The 12,119-nt window shown below is 46.2% G+C and overlaps 4 protein-coding genes across 4 annotated transcripts; all 4 read left to right on the top strand.

The window, feature by feature from the left end:
* Nucleotides 1–2,979: 2,979 nt before the first annotated feature.
* On the top strand, nt 2,980–5,162 carry LOC6600869 (C3 and PZP-like alpha-2-macroglobulin domain-containing protein 8). Its single transcript, XM_026985186.1, has 3 exons — nt 2,980–3,050; nt 4,104–4,505; nt 4,569–5,162. The coding sequence occupies exons 1-3, from the start codon at nt 3,041–3,043 to the stop codon at nt 5,045–5,047; spliced, it is 891 nt and encodes a 296-aa protein (XP_026840987.1). The 5' UTR covers nt 2,980–3,040; the 3' UTR covers nt 5,048–5,162.
* Nucleotides 5,163–5,850: 688 nt separating this feature from the next.
* On the top strand, nt 5,851–7,134 carry LOC6600870 (acidic mammalian chitinase). Its single transcript, XM_002025869.2, has 3 exons — nt 5,851–5,911; nt 5,967–6,408; nt 6,475–7,134. The coding sequence occupies exons 1-3, from the start codon at nt 5,851–5,853 to the stop codon at nt 7,076–7,078; spliced, it is 1,107 nt and encodes a 368-aa protein (XP_002025905.1). The 3' UTR covers nt 7,079–7,134.
* An 802-nt stretch (nt 7,135–7,936) lies between these two features.
* Nucleotides 7,937–9,672, top strand: LOC6600871 (acidic mammalian chitinase). Its single transcript, XM_026985956.1, has 5 exons — nt 7,937–8,006; nt 8,078–8,254; nt 8,331–8,604; nt 8,672–8,880; nt 8,949–9,672. The coding sequence occupies exons 1-5, from the start codon at nt 7,937–7,939 to the stop codon at nt 9,623–9,625; spliced, it is 1,407 nt and encodes a 468-aa protein (XP_026841757.1). The 3' UTR covers nt 9,626–9,672.
* A 576-nt stretch (nt 9,673–10,248) lies between these two features.
* LOC6600872 (chitinase-like protein 3) lies at nt 10,249–11,960 on the top strand. Its single transcript, XM_002025871.2, has 4 exons — nt 10,249–10,329; nt 10,398–10,574; nt 10,635–10,902; nt 10,974–11,960. Exons 1-4 carry the CDS (start codon nt 10,263–10,265, stop codon nt 11,842–11,844), a joined length of 1,383 nt encoding a protein of 460 aa, XP_002025907.1. The 5' UTR covers nt 10,249–10,262; the 3' UTR covers nt 11,845–11,960.
* Nucleotides 11,961–12,119: the final 159 nt, after the last annotated feature.

Here is a 12,119-nt window from a genome sequence, read left to right as displayed (position 1 = left end):
ATAGTATAAATATACCAGCTGTTGTCGAGTGGGAGAGAAAAAGAGAAAAGAGAGGGGTCCGGTTCGTTCTCATCGTGTGTGACGAGCGTCACGAGTGTATATTCCGCCCGCCGGTTCTTTTCCTACACTGTACCCTTTTCCTCTCCCGATATATGAATACTCTTCGTTCTTGCATAAAATTTCGTTGTTTGTACTTCTCGCACTCTGACGGCCTTCGTGTTTTATGCAATTTGCAAGAGAATCTGAAATCTGACGTGTTGACAGTAAAACAGCAAGAAAGACCGACCCCCTAAATAAAATGTTTAGGAACATTTCACAAACATACTATATATTTATGTCACTTTCAAGGTGCCCTTGCCAATTGCTGAGTACCATAAGTAGGTACCTTTGCCAGACAAACCGGTTCCGTTCCAAAAATGATGTGATGTGAGTGTAGAAATGTTGTCAAAACAAGACATTTTTCTCTCAAGATATCAATGTACAATGTACATGGTACAAACAGCCACGCAGCGCAAAAGAGAGACGCAAAAGATAAGCAAAAAGTTATCGGAACAACTCCATTACCAAGTGCGAATCACATTATTCAGAAGTTAAATATAACATATCAAAGGGTTCCGAATTCACAGTAAATCAGTTATCAAATCAACTCGAAAAAAAAGGTAAATCTCGGTAAGTCTCAGAGAGTGAGAGCAAGGGAAACCAGTTTTTCAACCTTTCAGATATTCACCACAAAAGCATATACACATAGTATAGTCGAAGGTCCAGACACCGCTTTATATATAGGACATACATACATACATATGTACATAGTTTTTTAAAAGTGTTCAAGTGTTAAGGGGCTCGTCAAGAGAAGAGCATACACACAAATCTTTGCTTAAATTTTGAGATAAATATTTCATAAGAATTATTTATATTTCACGTGAGCAGATACATTTGAAAACAATGTGGCCAGGTTTTCAGTGTATTAAACTTTTCCTTTCGCTATTTATTCCATTCCTGTACATCCATTTATCTATAGTCCATATATAAGTGTTGAGTTGATTGCCCTAGGGCACTTTAGTCTCAATTGTCTGCTCCTGCTCCCTCGACACTGGGAAGAGGAGGCCTGTCTTTTAAGAAATTCTAGTGGCCGGATTGAAACTGAGGGTAAATTGAATCCAATTGAATCAGCCCATACCCATCCCATCCCATCCCATCCAGCCTGCGCGCAGATTTGCAATTGTTTTTGAAAGTGGTGCAAAGCACAGGAACGGAAACCCTAATTTAATCGTGTTAATTTATTCCAATTTAAAGAAACAGAGAAAACGAAAATATTCCCTAATAGAATTGCATTTGAGTGCTGTTCTGTGCGGGTCTGGTGTTACATTCCAGAGGTCAAGCTGTTATGCAAATGGAACAATAAAGCTAAATGGGAAAGTGTAAACAAAGTTAACTTGTTTTTTTGCCCGCTTATCTGCGTAGTTGGTTTTTGGGGGCTCGTCAGTCTATAAAGTGCAAATCTGAACGATATTCACATATAAGATAAGGCTCCGATGATTACTCATCCATACGGTATTGTACTCTCTAAGCTACGAGTAATGTAATCCGAATCCCATCCAGTAACATGATCGGCCTACGTTACCACCAATCCTAAACGGTATACTGTAAAAGCTTTATCGAGCCAAGCACCATTTATTGTTTGTTTATTCGTCTGCCAGCCATATGGTTTGCCATGCGATTACATGGGCGAGTATGTAAGTCTGTTCAGGTGTCTGGTCTGCGATATAAATACACCAATAGTACGAGTCTGTGGCGGAATGAGCAATTAATCGACTCTTATCACAAGAATTGGCACTGCCTGGCACTTTTTTGCTGTTACTAATAGCACAATTTGTTTATCGCATATTATTTTCGTTCCGATGAAAAGCTCTGCTCTGTCTGCACGTGTCTTTAAAAACGGAGACGCAGGAGCGCGGCCAACCGGCGAAACGGAACGGCATCGACTAACATTTGAAAACTCCAAGCGATAAAAGGGGATACCGAAAATAAATGACGCAAAAGAAAGATAAGTCGCGCAACCGGCGCACCCTGCTAGGAGGGGGTGTCCAGGCGGACGGCCCCAGAAGGTGAAGTCATATAACCATTTATCCTAAAAGTATGCTTCATAATTGATCCCAGATTTGAAATGGAAATAGTTAATAATTTTCACATGTTGTTCATATATTTTAGTGCCTCGTCTTGTGCCTCTGCGGTGAAGTCATTGCTCTAGAACTTTTGGTGCTCCGGTTTGGTAGGTTTGGTTTTCGCGCATGTGACAAATTCAAATAAATCCGACACATGACGCCATAAATGACGAAAGCACAACCAAAGAGACTGAGAAGGGAACGTCTAAAACGGTCGTTGAGCGTTAAAAGTACCCTAGGAAATCAAACAGACTTTAGCAATATTCGATAAATCATCGATGCTTATCTACTCTACGTATTTACTTAATCTTCTCAAACTGACTAGAGCGATATTAAGTGCTGTGTCCGAAACTAATATACCCTCTTTCGCTCCCTCTTAAGCTTTCGCTGTGCTTGATGACATCAGCAGCAGCTTTTGCTAAACTCTGACTCATAGAAGTGCCGAGAGAAACTAGTTACGAAAACTACCCTTGAAACACCGAAGTCGTCATACACTCTTTCAAGTCTAAAATGACTTATATTTTTTTTTAGGTGTACCATATACATATATATATGTACTTATGCTATACATAATCATGGAGGAAATGATTTTATTAGTCAACCTACTGCAGCAAAAGGCATGCATATGCATGCAGAAATCAAAAATAGTTACCGGCAGGTACAGTCGTCTACTTTCTGGTAACCAGAAACAATGATCGCACACCACAACACAATGCCAGAGCGAAAGCTGTTGGAGCTTTTAGTCTGTTTTCGCACTGATGCCGCTCTCTCACCCATTTGGGTCGTGTGGGGCTTACTTCGCCGGCAAATTAGCTCTATGACGGCAGTTCCAATCTGAATCTCAATAAGCGAACAACGTAAAGTGAAAAACAGCAATCATGACCATTGGTGAGTACCTTGGAGTGAGTGTGGGTGGAGTGCATAGAGCTATTGGATAATGGAATATTATTAATTGGGTAAGCGTTGACACAAAGAGACACAGCGGCAAGTGGAATACAGAGAAACTTTTGGCCCAACGCCCAAAGCAAAAGCAGAAGCAGAAGCAAAAGAACTGTGTCAGTATTCTCCTAGAATCGAAAACATCTGAAGTAAACGAAACATATAAATCATCTGGTGGGGAAGATTTCTGATTGTTAGGTTATTTTTTATAGTGTCAATTGATTTATGCCCTGGAAAGATGTAAAGTAGTTTCGCGGGACTGGACTGTGGAAAACGTAGGCAACTTTCACCTTGTCATCATCCAGATTCAATTATCGTGCAAACGAAGAAAACATCTAATTTTGTTGCCATTCAAATTGTCCGAAAATCATACATAGTATACAGCAAATCAGACTGAGTCACACCTTGAGTCTTCGCCTTGAACTCTGGCAATAATCAATAAGAATGTGCTAGGGAGGAACCAGAACCTGGGGGTCAGACAAGCGAGATGCACCTAAATGATGTCATGGGACTAATGTTGCTTAGGAAAACTTTTCGTGTAACAATCACACAGATCCAAACAGATCCAGTCAAATGTTCGTATCTGTTCGAGTATGGGTTACAGACACCATAGACCTGGCTCACCTCACTCTTGAGCTATAAGCTGGGCTCGGCCGTAGCTTGAGTGCTAGAACGGGATAGAACATTTCAGAAATAACGAACAGCAATCGGAATGACATCACGCCGAATGCCGCTAATAAAGAAGCGAAAACAAAAACAGACGCTAAACATTCTGAGAAACATTCTATATCTGTCGTGGTATACATATAGAATATATAAACATAAAAATAACAGCGAATTCTTTTGCGGTACAGCCTGTTCCAGTTCTGATATTTCTGATAGATTCACTCTGTGGTTTGTGGCAGATATTTGGCGATCAAACCTCCAAACCTTCCCACCACTCAGATGTGGTTACAGGTACAGCTGCAACAAAAGCTAAAAGAGTGCCTCTTTTTTTCACAGAAATCAACACACCCGATAAATTGGAGTACCAGTTCTTCCCGGCCAGCGGTGGAGTGTTCACCTTCAAGGTGCGCTCGCCCAAGGATGCCCATCTGGCTCTGACCCCCTCCCCACAAGAGAGCGGACCCATCTACGAGATCTTCCTGGGCGGATGGGAGAATAGCAAGTCGGTGATCCGCAAGGACCGCCAAAAGCCCGAGTTGGTGGAGGTGCCCACGCCCGGGATTCTGGACGCCGGAGAGTTCCGCGGCTTCTGGATTCGCTGGTACGACAATGTCATTACTGTGGGTCGTGAGGGCGATGCTGCCGCCTTCCTCTCTTACGATGCCGGAGACCTGTTCCCGGTGAACTTTGTCGGCATCTGCACGGGCTGGGGTGCCAGCGGTACCTGGTTGTTGGATGGTGAGTTTTGGGACTGGAGGTTCGCAAAATGGCCCTGAGAGTAACGATCCTATTCTCTTACAGACTCTGCCCCATCGGCCCCGGCCATGGGCTTTGCTGCTCCAACGGGCAGTGGTCCCGGATGCTGGGTGCCAGCCGCCAACGGAGAGGTGCCACCAAATTCCATGCAGGGAGGATTCGACGGAAGCGAGCAGTTGTACATTGCTCGCGCACGCCATGAGGGTGATCTGATTCCCGGCAAGCTGCATCCTTCGCACGGGGTCACCTACATTGCCTACGGAGGCGGCGAGCACGGACACGGCGAATACGAGGTCCTGTGCGCCGGCGGCGGCCAATGGGTCCCCGTCGAGGCTGGCAACATTCCACCCAACGCGCTGCCCGCCGGCGAGACTGCCGAAGGTGAGCCCCTGTTCATCGGCCGCGCCACCCACGACGGCACCATAACCGTGGGAAAGGTTCAGCCCTCTCACGGCTGCTGCTACATCCCCTACGGCGGCGAGGAGCTGGCCTACAAGGAGTTCGAGATCTACGTCGCCAACTAAATCTGGGATACCCTTTGGGAATCTCGGAATCTCTGAGGAAACACGCACTGAATCACAATTGTTTATCTGCGCGGCTTACAGTTCAACTGGACGCATAAATTATGGATTATATTTATTCTTGCATTTCTATTCAATATTGTTAACGAATCTCGAATCGACGTCCGAAAGTTTATAATTTTGTTCGCACAAATTGCTAAAATAAACATTGTATATGTTTAAGAAAAATAAAAAACACGCCCTAAAGTAGGCAACTACATGTTGAATTGTCTCTGATGGAAATGCTTGGACGGAAAACTGATACTTAAATGAGAAATCGGGGTAAATATTTTCTTTGAGATCTGTCCCTAACGACAAGAGATTGTTTACGAAAGAATCCTTGGATTGGACTGTCGTACTTCTGTGGATGATAATTGAAATGCTTTCCAATGAAAGAAGTTATGTTTTGCCCCTCGGATTCCATTTATCTATGAAATACCAATGAAAGTATAATTAGAACGAAAATTAATTGACAAATTTCTTATCCCCTAATTTAATGGGTCTATAAAGTTCCTTCACCGAAGAGCTAAGTGATGGGCAACAGAAATCAGTTTGAAATTGAGATACCGAGACGAGAGTCCCATAAATATTGCACATTCAAAACACTTTCGAGTACATAATCTTCAATAAATTTGTCAGTCGAGTGGAGGAGCTATCAGCATACCTACCTAGATAAGGATAAGGATAGGGATAACGATAGGGCCCATGGCCTATGGTAGGAAGGTATAAATACAGTGAGGGATTCGATCTCAGCCAGCATTACTGAAATGGGAAAACTATTGACACTACTCGTGGCCCTCTGCCTGAGCCAGGTGATCGGTGCTGAACGTGAGTGCAACTATAAGTCGTGTTGTATCCGATAATATCCTTTTAACAAATCCAGGCATCGTGAACTGCTATTGGGGCACGTGGGCGAACTACCGCAGCGGCAATGGAAAGTTCGATGTCTCCAACATCGACGCTGGTCTGTGCACGCATCTGAGCTATTCCTTCTTCGGGATCAACGACAATGGCGATATTAACTCCCTGGACACGTGGCTGGACTACGATCTGGGCTTCATTAGCCAGGCCGTCGGTCTGAAGCGTCAGAATCCCAATCTGAAGGTCCTCGCCGTGGTCGGCGGCTGGAACGAGGGATCCACCAAGTACTCCTCGATGGCCGGTGACTGGTACAAGCGCCAGAACTTCATCAACTCGGCCCTCAACCTGCTGCGTAACAATGGATTCGATGGCTTGGATCTGGACTGGGAATACCCCAATCAACGTGGTGGCAACTGGGACGATCGCTCCAACTTTGTGACCCTACTGCGAGAAATCAAGGAAGCGTAAGTCCACAGTCCCAATCACCTAAGAATCACCCTTTATCTGAAAACAACCATTTTCTCCTATAGCTTTGCGCCCTACGGCTATGAGCTGGGAATCGCTGTCGGTGCGGGAGAATCGCTGGCCAGCGGCTCCTATGAGATCGCCAACATCGCCCAGCACGTGAACTTCATCAACGTGATGACCTATGACTTCGCCATGGCTTCCGATGGCTACACGGGCTTCAACGCGCCCCAGTGGGCTGTGGAGAATGCCATCAACTTCTGGCTCAGCCAGGGTGCTCCTGCCAACAAGCTCGTCCTCGGTGTTGGTACTTACGGTCACAGCTACCAGCTGTCCGACTCCTCCCAGAACTGGCCTGGAGCACCGTGCCGCGGAGCCGGTAATTCCGGCCCCTACACTGGCGACAGCGGATACATGGGCTACAACGAGATCTGTTTGAACAACTGGTACACCGTCTTCGACTACAACAACGCCGCTCCCTACGCCTACTCTGGCGACCAGTGGGTCAGCTACGACAATGTCCTCAGTGTGCAGTACAAGATGGACTTTGCTCTGTCCAAGAATCTGGCCGGTGCCATGATCTGGTCTCTAGAGACCGACGACTACCGCGGACAGTGCGGCGAGTCCTATCCGCTCCTGAAGACCATCAACAGGAAGTTGCGTTGGTAAATGCTTTAGGATCGAGTACAAGTACTATAAATAAAGAAATTATGTATTGAAAACAATCTGGCTATTATTCTTGGTTCTCTTAATCATTGGGGTATCACGCACAAGCAATCCTATATGGCTTACTTCCCAAGTTGTGGGGCTTATTGGTTTTAGATGAGTATTGCTATCCCAGATGATGGGGAAACTGGGGGAACGGATCGAGGAATAGTTCATTGAATGCTTAAGACTGATTAATTCATAGTCATAAAGCAAGCATTTGTTTGGTTTCCAATCCAAAGTCTTGGTAATGGAAATCAATTGTCCGTACTTTGCTGATCTTTGTGTATATTTATAGTAATGGCCACGATCGTATGACACAGACATTCCATAAGCTGAAAGATCCAGCAGTTGTGACTCTCTCAAGCTGTGGCATATTTTGGGGGGCTACAGAGTCCAATCAATCTACTTGAGATCCGATCCCTTGAAAGGTGAAAGAGTACTTACCCTATCGTTAGCTTAAAGGCGAGTTTTGAATTACTGCCATGCCAAGCACGAGCTCAATTTCAAGATGCACTCCAGAGGAGACTCCAAAATGTATATTTATTAACATAATTTAATCTCAAATACATGGAGATATCGACGTTGACAGGTGTTTTGTGTCGATGGGCACTTGAATAGTTGAAATCTCGTTGGTGGATGCAATATATCAGGGAACTGTTTTGCTTTACGGCGATTACGATCACTAAGAGACTTATCTACGCCACAAACAAACTTCATGTTCCCGATAGATAAGAGCTCTTCGGCAATCGGAATCGGAGGCACTATATAAGCCACGCCAGAGCAGGCCCTAAGCCATAACCTCTTTAGAGCGTGCATACCATGAAGCTATACTCATTCTGGGCATTTGCAGTGCTCTGCCTCTGCCTAGGCCAAGTGGCCACCAGCGAGAGTAAGTTCGTTTGGAAAGGGAGCTGGAAGATCTCTGATCCTAACCCATTATCGATCCATCATCTCCTGCAGAGCTGGTCAACTGCTATTGGGGCACCTGGGCCAACTATCGTCCGGGCGATGGCAAGTTCACGCCCTCCGATATCGATCCCTTCCTGTGCACCCACATCAGCTACACCTTCTTCGGGATCGGCGATGGGGGCGAGTTCAAGTCCCTGGACACCTGGCTGGACATGGACGATGGACTGGGTAAGTGACCTAAGCTGCTGAAGGTGTTAGCTTTCCTCCTGGAGATCTCTCTATTCGCTCTTTTTTGGACGAAAAGGCTTCATCAGTCAGACCATTTCCCTGAAGCAACGGAATCCCAAGCTTAAGATCCTGGCTGTAGTGGGTGGGTGGAACGAGGGCTCCATTAAGTACTCGGAAATGGCCGCCGATCCAGGCAAGCGTGCCACCTTTATCTCCACCAGTTTGGCGTTTATCCAGCAATACGGCTTTGACGGTCTGGACCTCGACTGGGAATATCCCGGGCAGCGCGGAGGCAATGAGGAGGCAGATCGCGTCAACTTTGTCACCCTTCTCCGTGAGATCAAGGAAACGTGAGTCTACGATATATCCAGAAGAAATTAGAGCTCAATTCTTAGATCTCTCTCGTCTAAAACACAGCTACGATCGGTATGGCCTGGAGCTGGGCATTGCTGTGGGCGCGTCTGAAAAGTCGGCGAAAATCTCGTATGATATTCCGGCCATTTCCCAGCACCTAACCTTCATCAATGTGATGACCTACGACTTTCACATGGCTCTCGATGGCTACCTGGGCTTGAATGCCCCCCTGCCCGAGGTGACCGAGTCCATTGACTACTGGCTGGCTCAAGGTATCCACAACAGCCTGCCTTTTCCGACTCAGAACTAGCCTCTTAATCGGTACTCCTTTACTTTACAGGTGCACCCGCTGAGAAGCTGATCCTGGGCATTGGCTTCTATGGTCACAGCTACCAGATGGCCGATGCCTCACAAAACTGGCCTGGAGCCGCTTGCATTGGCCCTGGCTCCGCTGGCGTGTACACGCGAGAGAACGGATTCATGGGATACCACGAGATCTGCTTGAACAATTGGCAGACTGTGTTCGACCAGGAGAATGGTGCCCCGTACGCATTCCAGGGCGATCAGTGGATAGGCTACGATAATCCCGAGAGCATCGAGATGAAGATGAAGCTGGTCGAGTCGCGCAACCTGGGCGGTGCCATGATGTGGTCCATTGAGACGGACGACTTCCGCGGCCTCTGTGGAGAGTCATATCCCCTTCTGAAAACCATGAACCGCGCTCTCGGCAAGGAGGTGAGCGGCGGCGGCGGCGGCGGCGGCGGCGGAGGTGGTGGCAATGTGACACCAGCTCCCACTCCTGGTCCAACTCAGGGCGGTGGCGGTGGCGGTGGTGGATCTGGATCCCCAGCTGGAGATTGCTCCAGCGATGGTTATTTCCTGCACAGCAGCGACTGCAACAGATACTACCAGTGCGTCGGTGGCCTCCGCTACGATTTCGAGTGCACCCCGGGCCTCCACTTCGATGTATCCATCAACACCTGCAATTGGCCGGAAGAGGCCAACTGTCCCTACTAAAATTAATGCAAAAATACAACCAAATCAGAGTTTAATCAGACTATAAACAGAGATCTTTAAGTGGCCAAAAATACTGGCCGGACCCCTGCAACGATTGAAAGATAATCCCAGATTTATGACTAAACAAATTACGATTAGATTCCATGAACAAAAAAAAACACTTTCGACACTTCGTGCCAATAGTGCTCATAGTATTCAAAATTAGTCACTTGTCCACCGCCCGGCGATCCGGCAGGTCTAGTGATAATGCCTTAACAAGCCATGAGTCAATTTCAATATTGCATTATTGATAAGCGTAATAATAATGCAATTGTCCTCGAAACTCTAATATTTACCCCCTACAAGGCTATTCCATTGAAATGTATGTTACACATTTGGTACACATTACACAGTATAGTCTCGTAAACTGCTGTCACTATGATTCATACACGACATTCTTGGATTGCCTACTACCATCTGATATATTTTTAGCATTACCAGCAAGTTTCGATAAGAACATTTAGATCAAGTTTGCTTTGGACTCGACATTAAATTGAGAATACAGAATAGGGGCATTACAAGTATTTTTTTTTTAATTTCTATATTTTTAGTCTGCGAAATTTCAAGTTTTATTCTATTCTTTTGAAGTGTGCTCATCATGTGGTCACTTAATTGTGCGTTTTTGCTGATCATCTTTATGATCCACGGCTGTGCGGCGAAGGATTGTAAGTACAAGGGGGGAAAGAGAGAGGAGTAAAGGGGAATCCCAGAGAGTAAAGTATTGTTTGCGCAGTTAAGGTATTCTGTGAATACAATTTGGCGTCTTTCGACTATTTGGACGATAGCAAGTTCAGTAGCTGGGAAATCGATCCCAGACTCTGCTCGTATTTGGTCTACGCCAATGGCGTGGGTGTGGATGGGGAGACTGGTAAAGTGAAGATCACGGACAGACATGGAATATTAGAAAATGGTGAGAATACTAGAGCATTTCGATAGAACCGTATCTAAACACCACCACCAACATACTTAGACCTTCTGAGCTTCGCTTTGATGACTCGGAAAGAAAACATTAGGCGTTTGCTGGTCACGATCGGCGGATGGCAAGAAGAGTCGAGCGACTTCTCCAAGATGGCAGCGGACTCTCGCAAACGGGAACAGTTCATATCCTCGGTGATCGACTTCATATATGAGTGGCGCATGGACGGCATCCAGATCGACTGGCGCTATCCCACGCAGCGCGGCGGCAAGCCTGAGGATCGGAAGAACTTTATTTTGTTGCTCAAAGAGTTGAAGACGATGTACGATAAATACGCTCCACATACCGCTCCGCTGCTGTCAAGACACTAATCAATATTCCGTTCTTCCCTAGGATCGATGGGCATGAATTTATTCTGATGGTGGCAGTTTTGGGGCGAACGGACAAGAGCACCCTGGAATACTATGACATTCCCAAATTGGTCCAGCATGTGCATTATGTCAACCTGATGTTCTACGACAATCGGGATCCGTATAAGATGCATCTCAGCTACAACGCCCCACTCTCTGGCAAAAATGGCGTGATTGAATCCGTAAAGCTCTGGAAGAAGCTGAGCAAAGCGCCAGGGAAGCTGATTCTGAACATTCCCCTCTTCGTGCGCTCCTACATTATGGAAAAACACAAGACCACCGTCGGTTCTCCCTGCAAGGGTCCGGGCCTCAAGACAGCCCTGACCCGCAAGTCCGGCTTCATGACCTATAACGAATGGTGCGTACAGGCAGACACGTGGACGCAGAAATTTGACGAGCAGGCACAGGTGCCGTATGCCTATAGGGACGACCATTGGATTAGCTTCGAGAATAACCGCAGCATCACGGAGAAGTTGAAGCTGCTGAAGTCCCAAAATCTTGGTGGCGCAATATCCTCTACAATCGATGCGGATGACTTTTCGGGCAAATGCGGAAAGAAACACGCCCTGGAACGGGTGATACTGGAAACCCTCGACCCCCAGACAGTCCTGGTGGATATGGAGGCTCCAACAGAACCACCACCTTGTCTGAAAGATGGCGTGTTTCGCGACATTAATGATTGTCAGCTCTACTACGTGTGCTCAGCTGGCCATCGATCCGACTACGAATGCCGCTGGCAAGAATTCTTCGACGAGGCCAAGTCCGAATGCAGGCCCATGAAAGAGGTCAAATGTGAGGTATTGGAAGCCGCACTAAAAGCAAGAGAGTTACGCGCTAGTACCCGTTCTATGTAGAATTGTTTCATCACGGATGCTAATACCTTTCCGCCAAATTGATTCTTAAAATTGTGGAGTAGCCCATACCATCCCATACCAGATACTGAGCATATTATATCTAATATCTGAAAGAATTTGCGCTTTTCTTTTCAAACAACTAAAGGGTCCCACAATAGTTTTAGTCAAAGCTGAACGACAAGACAGCATATAGACATACTAACTTTACGACCTCATTCATGCTTCATTTGGTGCACTTCAAGATTTGTATACTTCTATTCTCTTCTATTTGATAT

Source organism: Drosophila persimilis, unplaced genomic scaffold (genome assembly GCF_003286085.1).
Source record: "Drosophila persimilis strain 14011-0111.01,24,50 unplaced genomic scaffold, DperRS2 tig00000002-arrow-pilon, whole genome shotgun sequence".
NCBI lineage: Eukaryota > Metazoa > Arthropoda > Insecta > Diptera > Drosophilidae > Drosophila > Drosophila persimilis.
This window is presented reverse-complemented; position numbering and strand designations above follow the sequence as displayed.

Bases quoted from the DNA above. Each gene is read 5' to 3' on its own strand.
- LOC6600872 (XM_002025871.2), top strand. From the start codon at position 10,263: ATGTGGTCACTTAATTGTGCGTTTTTGCTGATCATCTTTATGATCCAC. The intron at 10,575-10,634 runs GTGAGAATACTA...CAACATACTTAG, and splicing joins ACATGGAATATTAGAAAATG to ACCTTCTGAGCTTCGCTTTG. The intron at 10,903-10,973 runs GTACGATAAATA...GTTCTTCCCTAG, and splicing joins CTCAAAGAGTTGAAGACGAT to GATCGATGGGCATGAATTTA.
- LOC6600871 (XM_026985956.1), top strand. From the start codon at position 7,937: ATGAAGCTATACTCATTCTGGGCATTTGCAGTGCTCTGCCTCTGCCTA. The intron at 8,007-8,077 runs GTAAGTTCGTTT...CATCTCCTGCAG, and splicing joins CCAAGTGGCCACCAGCGAGA to AGCTGGTCAACTGCTATTGG. The intron at 8,255-8,330 runs GTAAGTGACCTA...TTGGACGAAAAG, and splicing joins GGACATGGACGATGGACTGG to GCTTCATCAGTCAGACCATT.
- LOC6600870 (XM_002025869.2), top strand. From the start codon at position 5,851: ATGGGAAAACTATTGACACTACTCGTGGCCCTCTGCCTGAGCCAGGTG. The intron at 5,912-5,966 runs GTGAGTGCAACT...TAACAAATCCAG, and splicing joins CCAGGTGATCGGTGCTGAAC to GCATCGTGAACTGCTATTGG. The intron at 6,409-6,474 runs GTAAGTCCACAG...TTTCTCCTATAG, and splicing joins CTGCGAGAAATCAAGGAAGC to CTTTGCGCCCTACGGCTATG.
- LOC6600869 (XM_026985186.1), top strand. The intron at 4,506-4,568 runs GTGAGTTTTGGG...ATTCTCTTACAG, and splicing joins CGGTACCTGGTTGTTGGATG to ACTCTGCCCCATCGGCCCCG.